The sequence below is a fragment of the Beta vulgaris genome, chromosome 4 (genome assembly GCF_026745355.1).
Source record: "Beta vulgaris subsp. vulgaris cultivar EL10 chromosome 4, EL10.2, whole genome shotgun sequence".
NCBI classification, from domain to species: domain Eukaryota; kingdom Viridiplantae; phylum Streptophyta; class Magnoliopsida; order Caryophyllales; family Amaranthaceae; genus Beta; species Beta vulgaris.
This window is the reverse complement of record NC_079205.1, coordinates 2382957-2398401: the sequence shown is the minus strand read 5'-3', so window position 1 is coordinate 2398401 and position 15445 is coordinate 2382957. Positions and strand designations below refer to the sequence as shown.

General features: G+C 37.3%; 2 protein-coding genes across 2 annotated transcripts; both read left to right on the top strand.

Moving 5' to 3' along the window:
- On the top strand, positions 1-5382 carry LOC104891750 (65-kDa microtubule-associated protein 1). The gene is made up of 10 exons (XM_010677500.4): positions 1-163; positions 1310-1403; positions 1498-1701; positions 1817-2068; positions 2305-2520; positions 3001-3156; positions 3252-3563; positions 3841-3928; positions 4048-4196; positions 4909-5382. Exons 2-10 carry the CDS (start codon positions 1332-1334, stop codon positions 5194-5196), a joined length of 1737 nt encoding a protein of 578 aa, XP_010675802.1. The 5' UTR covers positions 1-163; positions 1310-1331; the 3' UTR covers positions 5197-5382.
- Positions 5383-6913: 1531 nt separating this feature from the next.
- On the top strand, positions 6914-14335 carry LOC104891751 (protein HOMOLOG OF MAMMALIAN LYST-INTERACTING PROTEIN 5). Its single transcript, XM_010677501.4, has 6 exons — positions 6914-7073; positions 7204-7304; positions 8899-9008; positions 11599-11674; positions 11762-11902; positions 13334-14335. The coding sequence occupies exons 1-6, from the start codon at positions 6980-6982 to the stop codon at positions 14159-14161; spliced, it is 1350 nt and encodes a 449-aa protein (XP_010675803.1). The 5' UTR covers positions 6914-6979; the 3' UTR covers positions 14162-14335.
- Positions 14336-15445: the final 1110 nt, after the last annotated feature.

Here is a 15445-nt window from a genome sequence, read left to right as displayed (position 1 = left end):
TCTTTTCTTTCTTCTTCATCTTCTTCTCTCTACTCACTCTACCACTGTCTTCACTTCACTTCACTCTTCTCTCTCTCTCTCCTCGAGACGACCAAAATACTTCAGATCTAACAACCACAAAAACCTCTGAAAAAAAGAAAACCCTAATTAAGATTTGATCTGGGTAAGTTTTTTTTTTCTTCCAGTTTTTCTTCTTCTAGATTCTTCTACATTGTCGTTTTCTTAAGTTTCTTTAATTTTTCTTTAATGGCATGCTTAATCTTTGATCTTATTGCTTCTTATTGCTTAATGTGCTTTCATTTGAGCTTAATTAAGTGGGTTTTTTTTTTCTTGGATTTTTTTGAGGATCTGACTAATCTTTGACTTAATTAAATTGATGGGTTTTGTTTTTTGGGATTTTTTATTTTTTGGGTTGGTGGGTTTTTGAGCTAAAGATCTTGAAAATTTCTTAACTGGGTTTTTAGATCATTTATTATAATGTTGTGGGTTTAAAAAAAGATCCTTAATTTGTTCCTTGTTTGTTTGGTGTGAAAGATGAGTATTTTGATGTGTTGTGAGTTTTTGATTATGTGGGTTTTGATTATCTGGGTGTTTGTTTATGTGGGTTTTTACTGTTTTTTCCCCCTTTCTTGATTTGGTAATATTAAAGTATGTTTTATCTACTTTATTATATTATCATTACTTATATATATTATAAAATAATTAAGGGTTAGATGTTATTATCATTATGTGGTTTTTTTGGGTGAGTGATGCCAAAGATTTTAGTTTTGTGGATAATGTTTGCTAAGTTGCAACCAAAGTACTAGATTGACCTAATAATTGTGTGGTTGTACCAAAAGTTAATTGCAGCTGATCTGTCAAGTTTTATCTAGTCATCAATGGAGCTTTTGCAGTTTTTTCTGCTTATTAAGCATTTGTATGTTGCTTTCATAGTTGGTGTTGGAGGCCATAGCTATCACAGTTTCAGTTATCTATGTTGAGGTGAATGGAATTTCTAATGTGAATGTCATATGTGTTCCCTCGATGTCGAGTTTTTTGCTGTTAACTGGATTTATGTGGTTGTTATATGGTAGATGGATGGGAGAGAAACTGATATGAGCGATGAATTTATTTGTGTGTTATGAACATTAGCTAAAAAGATAACTTCTGTTTGTATGTTTTGTTTTGATTATTACGGATCATTTTAGGGGTTGGGGCGTGTGTGTGTGTGTGTGTGTGTGTGTGTGTGTGTGTGTGTGTGAGGGAGTTGATCCTCTATCATGAAAATTTCTTGTAAATGGAGAAACTGAAACTTTTGGGTTCAATGCAGGTTAGAATAGGCTCCATCGTCAATGGCAGTAACAGATGTAGAAAATCCTCTTTTAGGAGAAACCACTTGTGGGTCTCTGCTGCAGCAATTACAGGTAATTAACCAAAATGGCTTTGGAGGTAATAATGTTTGAGATTTTTTTTAACAACCAAGAGTTGTGCTGATTGTCATAATTTGGTGGGATGTAGCGAATATGGGACGAAGTTGGTGAAAGCGATGAAGACAGGGACAAGATGCTTCTTCAGATAGAGCAGGAATGTTTAGATGTCTACAAAAGGAAGGTTGACCTGGCTGTCAATTCAAGAGCCCAACTTCTCCAGACCTTGGCGGATGCTAATGTTGAACTTTCGACTCTCCTATCTGCACTCGGAGAAAAGACTGTTGTCGGAATGGTTTGTTTCTACCGTAACTCAATCTGATTGTTGCTTTAATGGGTAAACAAGTCAATTTCTTGTTCATGAGATTTCAGTAGTCATTTGAACAGTCCTTCACCTTGCTTTTGGACAGCCTGAGAAAACTTCCGGAACAATTAAGGAACAACTTGCAGCTGTTGCACCGACATTGGAGAAGCTGTGTTTACAAAAAGAGGAGAGGCTGAGAGACTTCTCTGATGTACAGACGCAAATTCAGGAAATCTGTGGGGAAATTGCTGGGAAACTGAACCTGAATGACGAGGCACCAGTGGTTGATGAGTCCGATTTGTCCCTGAAGAAGTTAGAGGAATATCATGCTCAACTTCAAGAACTTCAGAAAGAAAAGGTAAAAATTAGCTGTGGATATTCTCTTCTAGTACTGTGCTGTATCGCACGGAAACTGGGGTTTTGGAAATGGGGAAACTTCAGGTTCCAGCCAATTTTGGACTTCACTAGTAGAGGCCCAGAAATGGCCAGTACATTATGGAGATGGGGAAATCTTATGTCCTAGACATTTCTGTTTTTCATAGATACTGTATTCCATGATAGGAGTTGCACTCATGAACTTTTCTGATGTGACAGAGTGAAAGATTACACAAGGTCTTGGAATTCGTTAGCACTGTGCATGATCTTTGCTCAGTTCTCGGTATGGACTTCTACAGCACTGTGACGGAAGTTCACTCAAGCCTGAATGACTCTACTGGTGTGCAGTCAAAAAGCATTAGCAACGAAACATTGTCAAAGCTTGCTGAGACAGTTGTTGCTCTAGAAGAGGACAAGAAGCAGAGGCTGCAGAAGGTAAACCAATGATCAAACTATCATCAGCATATAGACCTGGTAAAATTGTTGCGACATGAGTACTTGATGGGATCTCACCAGATATTTTAGGATCTTGAACGCAATTACCTGAAAACTGAACAACCCGGAAAACATAACCGGGAAAAAAGCTGACCCTAAAGTGACCTGAAAATAACCAAACTGACATGCTTGATTTGTTTGACTGGTCTATTAGCATTAACCTGGAGTTTTTACGTACACATCTTGTTCTGTGAGTGATGTCTTTCCCCCGTATCTTCTAATATTCACCAAAAAAATCGGTTTAGACTTGAGACGGGAGAGGGTTGTATGGTAAGAGAGAGCCACATAGGATTCTCTTAGTAATATTTGATGTCCATGTTTCCTACCAAGCTTCTTCTATGAGAGTACAAGTCTGGACTCCGATACTCTCACTCACTCAAGACTAATATTATAAGTCTAACAGAGTGTCCCTACATGCAGCTTCAAGAGTTGGCTAATCAGCTGATTGATCTTTGGAATCTAATGGATACACCTGAAGAAGAGCGACAATTGTTTGACCATGTTACATGCAACATATCAGCCTCAGTGGATGAAGTGACTATTCCAGGTGCTCTTGCTCTGGACTTGATTGAGCAGGTACTGTTGGTCTATTTCAAGTATGCTGCTGTAGGAATCAAATGATGCTTGCTACTGACATTTGTTTTTGCTATGTTTGTACTTTCTGCTGTTAGGCTGAGGTTGAAGTTGAGAGGCTTGATCAGCTAAAGTTTAGTCGGATGAAGGAAATTGCTTTCAAGAAGCAGGGTGAACTTGAGGAGATATATGCTCGTGCACATATAGAAATAGATACAGAAGTTGCTCGGGACAAGATTTTGGCAATTATAGATGCTGGGAATGTGGAGCCCACAGAGCTGATTGCTGATATGGATAGCCAGATCTTACATGCCAAAGAAGAGACTCTTAGCAGAAAGGAGATACTGGACAGGGTTGAAAAATGGATGTCAGCATGTGAAGAAGAGAGTTGGCTTGAAGACTATAATCGGGTATTTCTCCATCTCTGTATCTTCTTTATGGGGTGTCTGCCTTTTGCTTCTTTCTTCTCTATTTTATCTTTCTGAGGTTGGAAAGATTTGGTATCGTTTCTGCATTTCAATGGGTGCACCGTACCTTGTGCAAGTTGACACGCTATACAATCCTTGTCTTTTTTTAACTCTTCATTTTCGCCTCTCTTTAAGGAAGTGATGTGTTGTAGTGGGGGATTTCACAATGGAGCATTCATGTGCATTGGCCTCTGACTTCCAACTTCTTTCACTACTACAGGATGACAACAGATATAATGCTAGTAGAGGCGCTCACTTGAATCTTAAGCGGGCAGAGAAAGCCAGAATTCTGGTGAACAAAATCCCAGGTTTGTATTATTTTTGATGAAATACTAAGCTGGATTTTAGGGAATGCAAAAGGTTCTTCACAAAGCTGATTGCTTGAAGTTATTAAATTATGAAGTAATAAACTTTTTTGGCCTTGCAGCAATGGTTGAGACTTTAGTTGCCAAAACTCGTGCATGGGAAGAGGAGCGAGGCGTAACATTCACTTATGACGGAGTCCCCCTGCTTGCTATGCTTGATGAATATGCCATGCTTAGGCATGAAAGAGAAGAGGAGAAACGGAGATTGAAGGTAAGCATTACAAGCCTAAAGCAAAACTACTTCTGTCTGCATGGCTTGGTCGTCTATAATTCCCCTTCAAACTTCACCCCCTTTCTTGATATGAAGCAAAATTTTGGGAAGGCAGGGACATATTGGGCATGCTTGTTGCTGTTGCGAAGTTTTGAGTTTTGAGTTTCAGTTTTCAACTTTTTATGACTAGTAAGAACAAGGATCTGGAAACTTGAAAAGTAGATTCTTTAGTGTACAACTTTTGAAATCTCCAAACTACTTCCTCCGTTTCTTTTTACTCGCTACACTTCTCAGTTCACGGACTCCTAGACAATTTTTGGAGAAGAGAGAGGTAGAGAGTAAAAAGAAAAGGGACCCATGTGGGAGAGATAGAGAGAGTTTATTGCCCAAAAAAGAAGTGTAGCAAGTAATGTGAAACTTCCCATAATGGAAAGTGTAGCGAGTAAAAAGAAACGGAGGAAGTAATACCTAATAATCTGGCAATAATACCCAAGTACCGAACTTTAAATTGGCCTCAATTACTGTTTGCTGTCGTGCAAGCTAGGTAGAGGGTTGGAGGCAATGCAATCTTTCCCTATTTGATTTTGTTTATTTAATTAAGGCATTGTTGGGCTTGAAGTAGACCTTTGCTGGTACATATCCTCAATTGTAGATGAACTTCACTCCGCATTTCTGTAAAGCAACTGTTGACTTATCTGTGTCGACCCTGCAGGACCAAAAGAAGTATATCGACCAGATGACCACAGACCAGGAAACTGCTTTCACCACGAGGCCAAGCCCTGTTAGACCTGGTAGTGCAAACAAGAAAGGACCACGTGCAAATGGAGGCTCCAATGGGACTCCTAGTCGTCGACTCTCATTAAACTCTCATCAAAATGGAACACGGTCATCAAAAGAGGGTAAGCTCAGGCCAGCAGCTCCGGTGAATTATGTTGCCATATCAAAAGATGATGCATCCTCCCACATCTCTACCTCGGAAACCATCCCTGCCACACCATAATAATTGAAACTAGAAGTAAGAAACCTGTAGGTTTTATTAATTGTCATAGTGTAGTTTTAGTTTTAGTTTTGTTGCTGTAGGATGTTAATTGTGAACAGTAAGGTGTAGTGAGAGAGTACTAAGTACATACTGGAAATTGTGTGTTATATCGTCGTGAAGAAGCTTACTAATTCATGCTGTTCTATTTTTCCTGGTGTTGGCGTGTGTTGCTGGTTGCATAATCTACAGGATAAGCAAGTCGGTTTACTTCGTCCGTTTTTGTAGTTGCATCATATGCTCTTTTAGGAGAGACGTATAACTTTAACCATCAATATTTTCAATTATGTATTTGGAAGAATTACGAAAAGTTGAATAATGAAACTATGCATAGAATTAGATGGTTGAGCTGGAGCTAAAGATGTCATTCACTAATTTAGTTTTTTAATGCTTGTTTGAAAAACTATGGAGTTCTTTTTATTTATTCAAATGTTGTAATATTTTTGTACTCTTTTGTCTCCATCTAAGAGCACACATTATTCACCAAAGAACACATATTTCTCCTCCCTCTCTTCTAATGGAGAGAGAATTACATACAACATAACAAGCCACTATGAGAAATTGCATTAGGTGTAGGCAAGGAATTGCAAAATTGATTTCCCTGATTATACAACATAACAAGCCAGTATAAGACTCATTTGGAGCTTGGACGCAAGTTCTTAAAGACTATGACTCGTTCTTTTAGACGGGGAGAATCTGAACTGAACTGAATTGAATTGAGAGAAATTAAACTAAATTGAAATGAATTGGAAATAAGTTCAAAAGAACAGGACTATACGTTGTTAACTCAATAACCGTTTATTTGATTTTTGTTATAATTGGACCAAAAACACTATAGCAGGCTAGACTAGATCTTCGTATCTATTAACTCTTACTTCCATTAATTCCTTAAGTTTGCATTGTTAAAAAAGCTGATAAATAAATTTAATTATGTTCCACATCATGATGCTTTTTACTTAATATTGTGCATTTTGGTGTTCGTTGATTGGTCAAAATTTGTTCATCTGATTTATTTTTCATCCTTATATGGTTGGCGTTATTATGTTGTCACCAAGTGTTTATTTAAGCCCAACCTTTGTTGCTATTGTTGCTATGTCATTGGTGTTTGTTGATTTGTTGAACTGGATTATTCGGCTTATTGTTCAAGTTCGTAACTAATTTTTTTCTGTTGTCACCTAATGTTCTTTTTAGTTCCCTTAAGAATAAATTTGCATTTTTTTTCTAATCAGGATATTATTCTTATAATTACTGAAATCAACGACACATGAGGTTGAAATTTAGCCAGAGATTTGAAATAGGTGTTCGTTTCCTCCTTCATTAATTATTGTTCATTTAACTCCAACCCTCGTTCATTTCCCTTATTGTTCATGTTACCTTGTTTAATGTTAATCTGTGTATCTCAAGTTGTTCGTATGTTTCTTTGTCCTCACTAATTTGTAGAGCTTGTCGATTTCACTTATAAACCACTCCAATTAAAAAGCTTCACTTAATCTAGTACTACAAAATCAGTATGAGAAGATTTACTTTGTAATAACCAATAACTAAAAAGTAAAATAAAAGTCGAGCATTATTACTAAAAAATAATAATCTCGATGTATCCATGTGACAATGCAACGTCTAGATGGTGCACACAAATTTACGAATAGAAAAAGGTCGACACTTTAAACTTTAAAAATTAACTTCTCTACCTTCTCTGTCATTTTCTCTCTCCTCTCATCGTCTTTCCTGAGACTAATCAAGCTCAGCTATGGCGACCGAAAATGAACCAGCGAAGCTATTGCTTCCCTATCTTCAACGCGCCGATGAGCTTCAAAAGCATGAACCTCTCATCGCTTATTACTGTAACTTCTCTTTCGCTCTCTTTATAACCTTTATAATTGTGATCGTTTTACTCAAAATCCCTAAATTACTTGATTCATTCTATGAAATTTGATTTATGTTGTTGAATTTTGGTGAATTTGATTTCGATAGGTCGATTGTATGCGATGGAACGAGGGTTGAAGATTCCTCAAAGTGAGCGTACTAAGACTACTAGCTCTCTTCTTGTTTCTCTTATGAAACAGCTTGAAAAGGTCTTTAATTTTCTCGTTTTTCATATTCTTGTAATCTGATTTTGTATAAGTGATTTCAGAAGTATGAAAATTTGAGATGGTTTTTGTTGATTATGTTGGTTGTAGTTGATGACAGTTAGGTTATGAATTCATGATTTTGTTTAGAGTGCTATGGAAAACGGTTGAGGGGATGTATAGATATCTGTTAGCTGTAATAACTTATTTGGCTTGATTGTTGAACATTTTCCAAATCAAGGGGATTTGTTTGAGGTGGCATCTTTGAAAATTTGGGGCTTTGCCACGGGCGAGAGCTTTAATGGAGTCATGCAATTGATGGTGTTGAATGACACTGTATTGTATGATTGTGGCAATATGGATATGATGTTGGAATTTGGATTTTAAACATTAGTGAAGTTCACTTTGTGTGCCTTATATAGGATTAAAGTTATTTGGTTGGGGGGGGGTTAAACAAATGGTCTAGTCTGAAGAGTAGAAACTCTGTTTGTTGACATGGTCCGGTAATCGGCTCTTAAGCTATTGTGATGATCCTTTGACACTGGTGGTCTTCCAGAAATTAGTGTGTTATAAAGTGTAGAGATTGCAGTTGTGCTCAACGATTGGTTTTTATCTCTGAAGGCTTGAGCCTTGAGGGAACTTCTAGTTCCTATTTATTTGATTATTTGCTTGGCTTTGAGTTGTTTCTTTCTTGCTAAGTGCAAAAAGAAGGGCTATGGTAGGCTTTTTGTTTTAAAAGAACAAAGTTCTCACTTATAAGGAATTATGAGCTCAGTATTACAAACATTTATAAAAATCACTTATGTCACATGGTCTCATTGGGATGGAAAAGCTCATATTATAGATGCGATATGTGAACTGGGTGATATTTATTTGTGGATTGTAATCTTTTTAGGTGGATATAATGAGTGATTTGATGATCATTTCCCCTCTTCATCGAGTTCGTGGGGTTATGTTCTACATTTGTGCATACATGCGTGTGCATTCCTCTATGAACAGGGTGGTTGAATTCATTTTGTAATGGGTGAGGTCTAGGGTTTGTATATAGCAGAATGTATCCTGTCCTAGGAAATCAGGGGCTTTGGGGAAATATATTATAATAATAATTGCTACTCATAACCAAAGAAGTTCGAATTAGGCTAGAAAGTTCCCGATTAGACTAGAGCAGACCACGGGATCAGACTAGACTTCATAAAATTGAAACCAGGTTACCCTACATGAGGTGAAGTGAACAGAGCATGAGATATTTTTCTGTAAGCTTTCTGATGCATTCTGGAATTTCGTAGAGATGCTGTCTCATTATATATATCAAGGCGTTAGACAAGTTCCTCTTTCAAAATAATGTCTATGGAAGTAACTTTGCCCTCATATATAACTGGTTATTGCTCGTGCTTAAAGTGGCTGATAAATGTAGATTGGTTTGAAAAAATATTGAATGGTTTTTGCTCTATTGTCACAAGAACTATAGGACCTAATAGATGTTTGAAGATGGAAAGGAACATTTTTTATGTGCTCCCTGTTTTCATTTTCTTGCAAAGATATTGCCAGATAGTTTCTCAGTTTGGTGATGGCTTGTGCTTATATTACGCATATTTTACAGGATAAGAAGTCGTTGACCTTGTCATCTGATGACCACTTGCACTTGGAAGGATTTGCTTTAAACGTGTTTGCGAAGGCTGACAAGCAAGATCGAGCTGGGCGAGCTGACATGTATGTTTCTATGTATAGAGCAAATGGTTATTGGGGGGTTTTTTGTGGTTCGTCCCTTTTTTTGTTCCCTTATCTAGAACTTATGTTCAATGTCTATTCTGTTGTGGCTCACAAGTAGTTGTCACTTGGAGAAGCTGTACCATGCTTTAGGTCATTGCTTTTGGGCTTTCTATGTTCTTTTAACTTTTTTCATTATGCTTAGTTTTTAGTATTGAATTATGTTGACCCCTGTCTTTCTCCTGACTGAAATACTTGCAATTCTGAATCTGATGTAGACTTGTGTTCTACACTTAGAATTGCGGTTTAATGGTGCTATATTTATGTGCTTATAGAGTGTCATAAGTACGTAATCAATTGAATGAGACTGTATATACTATATAGTGCCAGTGACTGCCTTATAAGTTGTTCATGCCTTCAATGATGTTCCATTTACATCAAGTGATTCAATGAAACTTGCGCAAGGTTTTCACTTTTCAGGCTATGTTCACTTTCAGCTTGAAATAAATTATATTCAGTATATATCAGATTTATTTAGTAAAATGAGTTTCAATCAATAATAACTTTTAATGAGTAAAAATAAGTTCTAATCAGTGATGTCAGTAACCGCGCTAGAGAAAGACACTGGAGAAATGCACCAGTGAACTTCAAAAGGAGGAACTTTGTAACGGAACTTGAATTGAGGTGTAATGAACTAGCCAAAGGGGGAAGGGGCAGTGTAGGCAATCCTTCCAGTCATTACATGAGGATGTGGTATGTTTTAGAGTTCATGAGGCTGTTTGAGAGGTAATCTTTCATTTTTATGGGGCCTTTTTATTCTTTTCTCGAAGGAGTGTCCTATGATTGATATATCAGAACCCTGTTTCTGGTGGTGTAGCTCAACACCTCTTTAAATTAAGGAGATCAAGAGTTTAGATTTTGGTAAATAGGACGTGCCAGTTTGCAATGTCTTTTTTTGGTTGATTCTCAAGAATGACTTACTTAAGGTCTTGAAGAACATTTTTGCTTAGGATATTGTGTTTGAAAAGGAATTCTAGTTTATTGCCTGGAAAGGAATCTAATTTTATGACTATATATTGCTTGAAAAGGATATCACAATTAACTTAACTAATGTGGGGCCTTAGGCTCATTAGTCTAAGAGGTAGTGTTGAAATTGTGTATAGATTTTTTTATGCTAGACCTTTTCTTGCACTTGCTTTGGACTAGAAGAGAGAAGGCAACTAAGGCAAAAGCCAATGCCACTTGGAACACCATGAATCGTGGACCCAGGATCCTGACATTGTCTTTCTAGAAAAATAATAATGTGAATGTAGGCAACAAGGGAAACATGTATGAAATAGAACATAATTTTCAGCTAAAAAATAAGCTTAAAACAACATTTGTTGAAATAGAACATTTGCTTATTGAAAATAGAACAATTTTTACGGAAAATAGAATGTATTTTTTTGCTGAAAAATATGCTTGGAATGAACATTTGTTGAAATAGAACATTTATTCATCGAAAATGGAACAAATTTACTGGGTGCATGGTGTGCACCGTGCTCCTGGGAGCACAATAGAACTTTCACTTCTAATAAGAATGTCTTGCTTATGTTATCTTTATATTGTAGTTTGAGAACTGAGATGACTTATTATTTCGTTGAAACTTTTGGGTTACTTTTTGAAGTGGAAGGTTTGAGTGAAAGCTGGTAGATATTAAATCGTCTTTTTATTTCTTGCTTTTGGATGCTTGATGATGGTTGCCTGTTGAGTTGCTTTAGCTTCTCTGCATGCATGATTTAACACCTACTATCCCGATCTTACCAGCAATATTATGGCTGTAACTCACCCTGGCCACAGTTTTTTAAGAGGTGATGGGTAATGGATGATAGGAGGAAAGTATCTTAGTGGCCATAGATACCATATCCTGCATCAAACCTAAGGTTCGATTGCTCCTGGTACAGGCCATAAGTCTTCACTAAAAGACCCAATGGGCCGGTGAAGATCTCCAAACAATTCCAGAGAAATTTCCATAACTTGTGTTCTATATTGACCATGAAGATCATGCTCTCTTATGGAGTTGAGGGATTATAGTCGGGGGATGTGGGTCTTTTGTTGATTTCCTACTCCAGCTTTTCAGTGTTTGTTGATGGTTGTAGTTGGAGGTGGTTTGAGGTTTGAGGTTTGAGGAAAGGAGTTTTGATTGGGTTCATGTGGCGAGGAATTGGTGGCATGACAAACCTCAATGCTCTATTCTACGAGCATGGAAAGGAATGTTAGATGCACGAGCTCTTTGAGATAATTTGGTCAAGAATGGCTTAGTGTTTCTAGGTGCAGTAAGAAAGCTTTGCTAATCTTAAAGCTCTTCCATGCATTCTTTGAGATAGTTTGTATGCTTACTTTTCTCCTTTGATTTATTCTAATTCTCAACCACCCCCTGCCTCACCTCACAGAAATAATATCTGCCTCAATGAGGAGAGGGTAATGATCCTCTTACCATATGTTACAGTTCATTTGATGGTTCCCATGGTCTGACCCCTTCCCTTAGAAAACATCTCAGAATACTATGAATTAAGATTTTGTTGGAACTTATATCTATGCTAATGTGATGCAGAAATACTGCAAAAACTTTCTATGCTGCAAGCATCTTCTTTGAGATACTGAATCAATTTGGAGACCTCGCACCTGATGTAAGTTTCCTACTTGTTTCATTTTATTAGCTGATCTATACCTTGATTCAATGTCAATGAATCGCATTAATTTTTCTCCAAAACCAGCTTGAGCAGAAGCAGAAATATGCAGTATGGAAAGCAGCTGATATAAGGAAGGCTCTAAAAGAAGGAAGGAAGCCTGTTCCAGGTCCTCCTGGTGGCGAACAAGATTCATCCACTCCGTCAAGTGCTCCAAGCAATGAATATGTAAGATCCCAACATGGCATGGCATACATCTCTTTCATTGTTCTCACATTTTTCTTAGCTAGGGAATTTTTTTCCAGCAGAAATATGTATTGATTTGATATTAAGATGGCTAACACATTAAATCTTCGAAGGACTGGAATGTGGAATGCACATCCTAATAAAAGAGATGCTGTCTAATGCTCTTTGTCATCTCACAATTGCAGGAGAGTGAGTGTTACTTACAAAATCTTCGGAGATAGACAATAAATAAATACAATCTGACATTAATTAGCAAAAACAAACGCGGAGAAGTTTTATTATCTGCTCTTGTTCTGCAAAAACCGAGTTAAAAATACGTGAGGATTAATATGGTGACAACCAATTGTTGAAAGAGGACCTTTTTGCTTCCCTTTACCTCTTTGGCCGAGGATAGAAGTTTTTCCATCTATTATATTACCCTAAGAACATATGAAAGATTTACAAATCATGTAAGAGTTTAAATCCAGTTCAATGACAGCAAATTTTGTAACTGAGGTACATTTAGGCTATAGCTATGAGTTTTCCGGTCCGAATTATTGCTTGCTGATAATATTTCTGAATCCTAGTTTTGTTTAGAGGACAAGTTTCCCTTCCCGTTAGTGTATGCAGTATGCTTATAAAAGCATATCTGAGCTCAAGGCGGAATGTTATCTTAAAAGCACGCTGATAGAAAATGTGGCCTTTCCAAAACATTATTTATGTTTTTTGAGTTCAACATGATCACATGCTACTAAAAACTATTACGGCCCGTTTGGTAGTTGGTCATAAATGGTAGTAATGGGAATGAATTCATGTGTAAATTTGTGAAAAATATCATTGTTCATTCCCATGGTAATGCTAATTTATCCTAAAATGTCCACTTTCCTTCTTGAATTTTCATTCCCATCCAATACCACCTTGTAGGGTGGTAATGAGTGGTAATGAAAATTGCTTCCATTTGGAGACAAAAACACAAGTTTAGGGGTGAGATTGGCCTTAGCCCATGGAGAAAAAATGCCTCCCCATGGAGATTTTAAGGGTGCTTCCCTAATAAAATTACACTTAAAATTCATTCCCATTACCGCAATTTATTAACAACTACCAAACGGGCCGTTAGGGTTACATTTTAGTGGATATGAAATGTTTTGCTGTGTAGTTGCAAGAACAACAGCAGCAGCAACAATGCCAAAGCTTTTCCCAATTAGATAGCGTCAGTTGCATGAGCCAAGATTTTATCTACTCAAGTCTTCCATGTAGATTCGTAGATTTTCTGCCTCTGGTACCCCCAATCTTCCTAAATGCCCAACACTGCAACACATATATTGTTGGTCTAAATAGCTGTCCTGTAGAATTATCTATTATGGTTACACTGAATATATATTGACATTGTGTACTTTGATGTGTACTCAAAATCTTAATAGTTGTATTTTGTAGGATGCTGAACAAAGGCAGACAGGGCATGATGTCAATCCAGGTCCAGAACTCCACCGAATGCCCTCTGCTCAATTCCCAGATGGTTTGAAGAGACAGCCTTCTGCTGATATCTCACCTTCACCTCCATCATTTCGGACTGGCGATTATCCTCCACCTAGTGCCGATTATTCTTCCCATACAGCTGATTATACTTCCCACAGTGCTGATTATCCGTCTCATACAGCTGATTATCCTTCTCATGATTACCAATCTGGTCATGGTTCCGGAAGGCCAGAGAATCCTACTTACCCTCAGCCCTATCAAAGTCAAACTTATCCGCAAGAACCTCCACATCAACCTCAGGTTCCGCAAAATTATCAGTCGCATGACATTCCAGCACCTCAACATCTACCGCAGGTTCCGCAAAATTATCATCCTCAGGACATGCCAGCACCCCATTCTTTTCCTAACTTTCAGTCATACCCAAGTTTTTCTGAAAGCAGTCTTCCAGCTGTCCCATCACATCAACCATCTTATTATCAAGGTTCTGATGCTTCATATTCTCACCACTCTAGCCCATCAGTAACAAATTATGCATCAGCTCCTCATTTCAGTCCAGGTGGTAGAAATGGTAATGTTCAAGATGTCCCAGCCAGTGGTCAAACTCCAACAAGTACTCAGACATTCCATTATGATAGCAACTACCAGCCTGCACCTGAGAAGATTGCAGAAGCCCACAAGGCAGCAAGATTTGCTGTGGGAGCATTGGCATTTGATGAGGTACCCGTTGCAGTTGAGCACCTGAGGAAAGCGCTCGAGTATCTGACAAATCCTTCTGCAGGTCAGTAGGTTTGTCATTGACAATACAGTGTGATCTGTCTGTGATATTTCTTGTTGCCTCTTTTTTTTGTTTAATCATAAAAAATGGATTGAGATGTAAATGTTACTGGATATGTCAATGATCAAATTGTCTTACCTTACCCCAGTTACATGATGTGAATGAGATTTATGTTTGCTTTCTAAGTGTGTACTCGTGTCTTTTGGTTTGAGACTGCAGAACTGTCATGAGATTTGTGCTCTTTAGTTACCCCACTTTTGGGGGTTGCATCATTTCTCTGATATGTCGTCTTCTTTTCTAAAGGGACAAAGACACACACAATGAAACTGCTTCCTTGTTTCTTTTACTTTACCCTTTAAAAGTTCAGAGCAGACTGTTTTATCTGACAGCGCGCTAATTTTTTGCCGTAAGTACATGCAAGGGACAACCCTATGTGAAATTTGCATGATTGCATGCATTGAGATGCTGTTCACTTTACTACCTTCAATGATACAAGCCATTTAATATCATCCATGTTTGCCATCATTTGCAAAAAACAAAAAAAGAGAAAAAAAGGAGGGAGAATAACTTGGTACAAAACCCATTTTTTTTAGCTCCTTAATCAGGAGTAGCCATAAGAAGAAAGCGAGTAACGAAAGAGGCGCATTAAGAGTTGTTGCCGGGTGTGAACCGCCTACACGAAATTTTGCGACGAGTGTGTTCTTGTGAATGCTAGTAATCATATAGACCTTGTTAATCTTATTTTGTGTTGAACCCAAGTTGATCGATTTAACGAGTAAAGAAAGATAAAGAGGACAGAATAAGGTAGTTTGTTGTTTAACATGGCTCAACACGTTTATTGATTCTTCCATTTGAGTTTTTTCCGCAAGTTCAAATTTTCCATAAATTGAACTAATTCTAAACAATGGCTAAACACAACGCCGTCGTATTCTTCAAAGCTAAGTAACACTCTTGTCTCTTGCCATGCTATAATGATTAATGAATATACACTCACTTGCTTTGAACGTACTGAAATGCGCCAAGGCTAACAAAGTTTCGTGTTATTTTGCACATATGACTAAAAGTAGACATTTACCTTGTTTGGCAAATAGAGTCTATAGTTTAGTTGTTAGAGTTTTAACTTTTTGTTCAGTAGATTTGATAACTTTTTTTTTGTAAATGTTTTTGGTAACAATTAACTGATTGCTAAAAGCTTATTGTCATTTGTTTGTATGAAATGACATTTATAGACATTTTAATACATGTGTAGTATTATTATGAGAGGCAAAAAAGTAATTGAACATATTTTTACCTAA

Excerpts from the sequence above, each read along its gene's own strand:
- LOC104891751 (XM_010677501.4), top strand. The coding sequence starts at position 6,980 with ATGGCGACCGAAAATGAACCAGCGAAGCTATTGCTTCCCTATCTTCAA. Across the intron at positions 11,675-11,761 it reads TTGGAGACCTCGCACCTGAT|CTTGAGCAGAAGCAGAAATA; the intron begins GTAAGTTTCCTA and ends CTCCAAAACCAG. Across the intron at positions 11,903-13,333 it reads GTGCTCCAAGCAATGAATAT|GATGCTGAACAAAGGCAGAC; the intron begins GTAAGATCCCAA and ends TGTATTTTGTAG.
- LOC104891750 (XM_010677500.4), top strand. The coding sequence starts at position 1,332 with ATGGCAGTAACAGATGTAGAAAATCCTCTTTTAGGAGAAACCACTTGT. Across the intron at positions 2,521-3,000 it reads AGAAGCAGAGGCTGCAGAAG|CTTCAAGAGTTGGCTAATCA; the intron begins GTAAACCAATGA and ends CCCTACATGCAG. Across the intron at positions 3,929-4,047 it reads TCTGGTGAACAAAATCCCAG|CAATGGTTGAGACTTTAGTT; the intron begins GTTTGTATTATT and ends TTGGCCTTGCAG.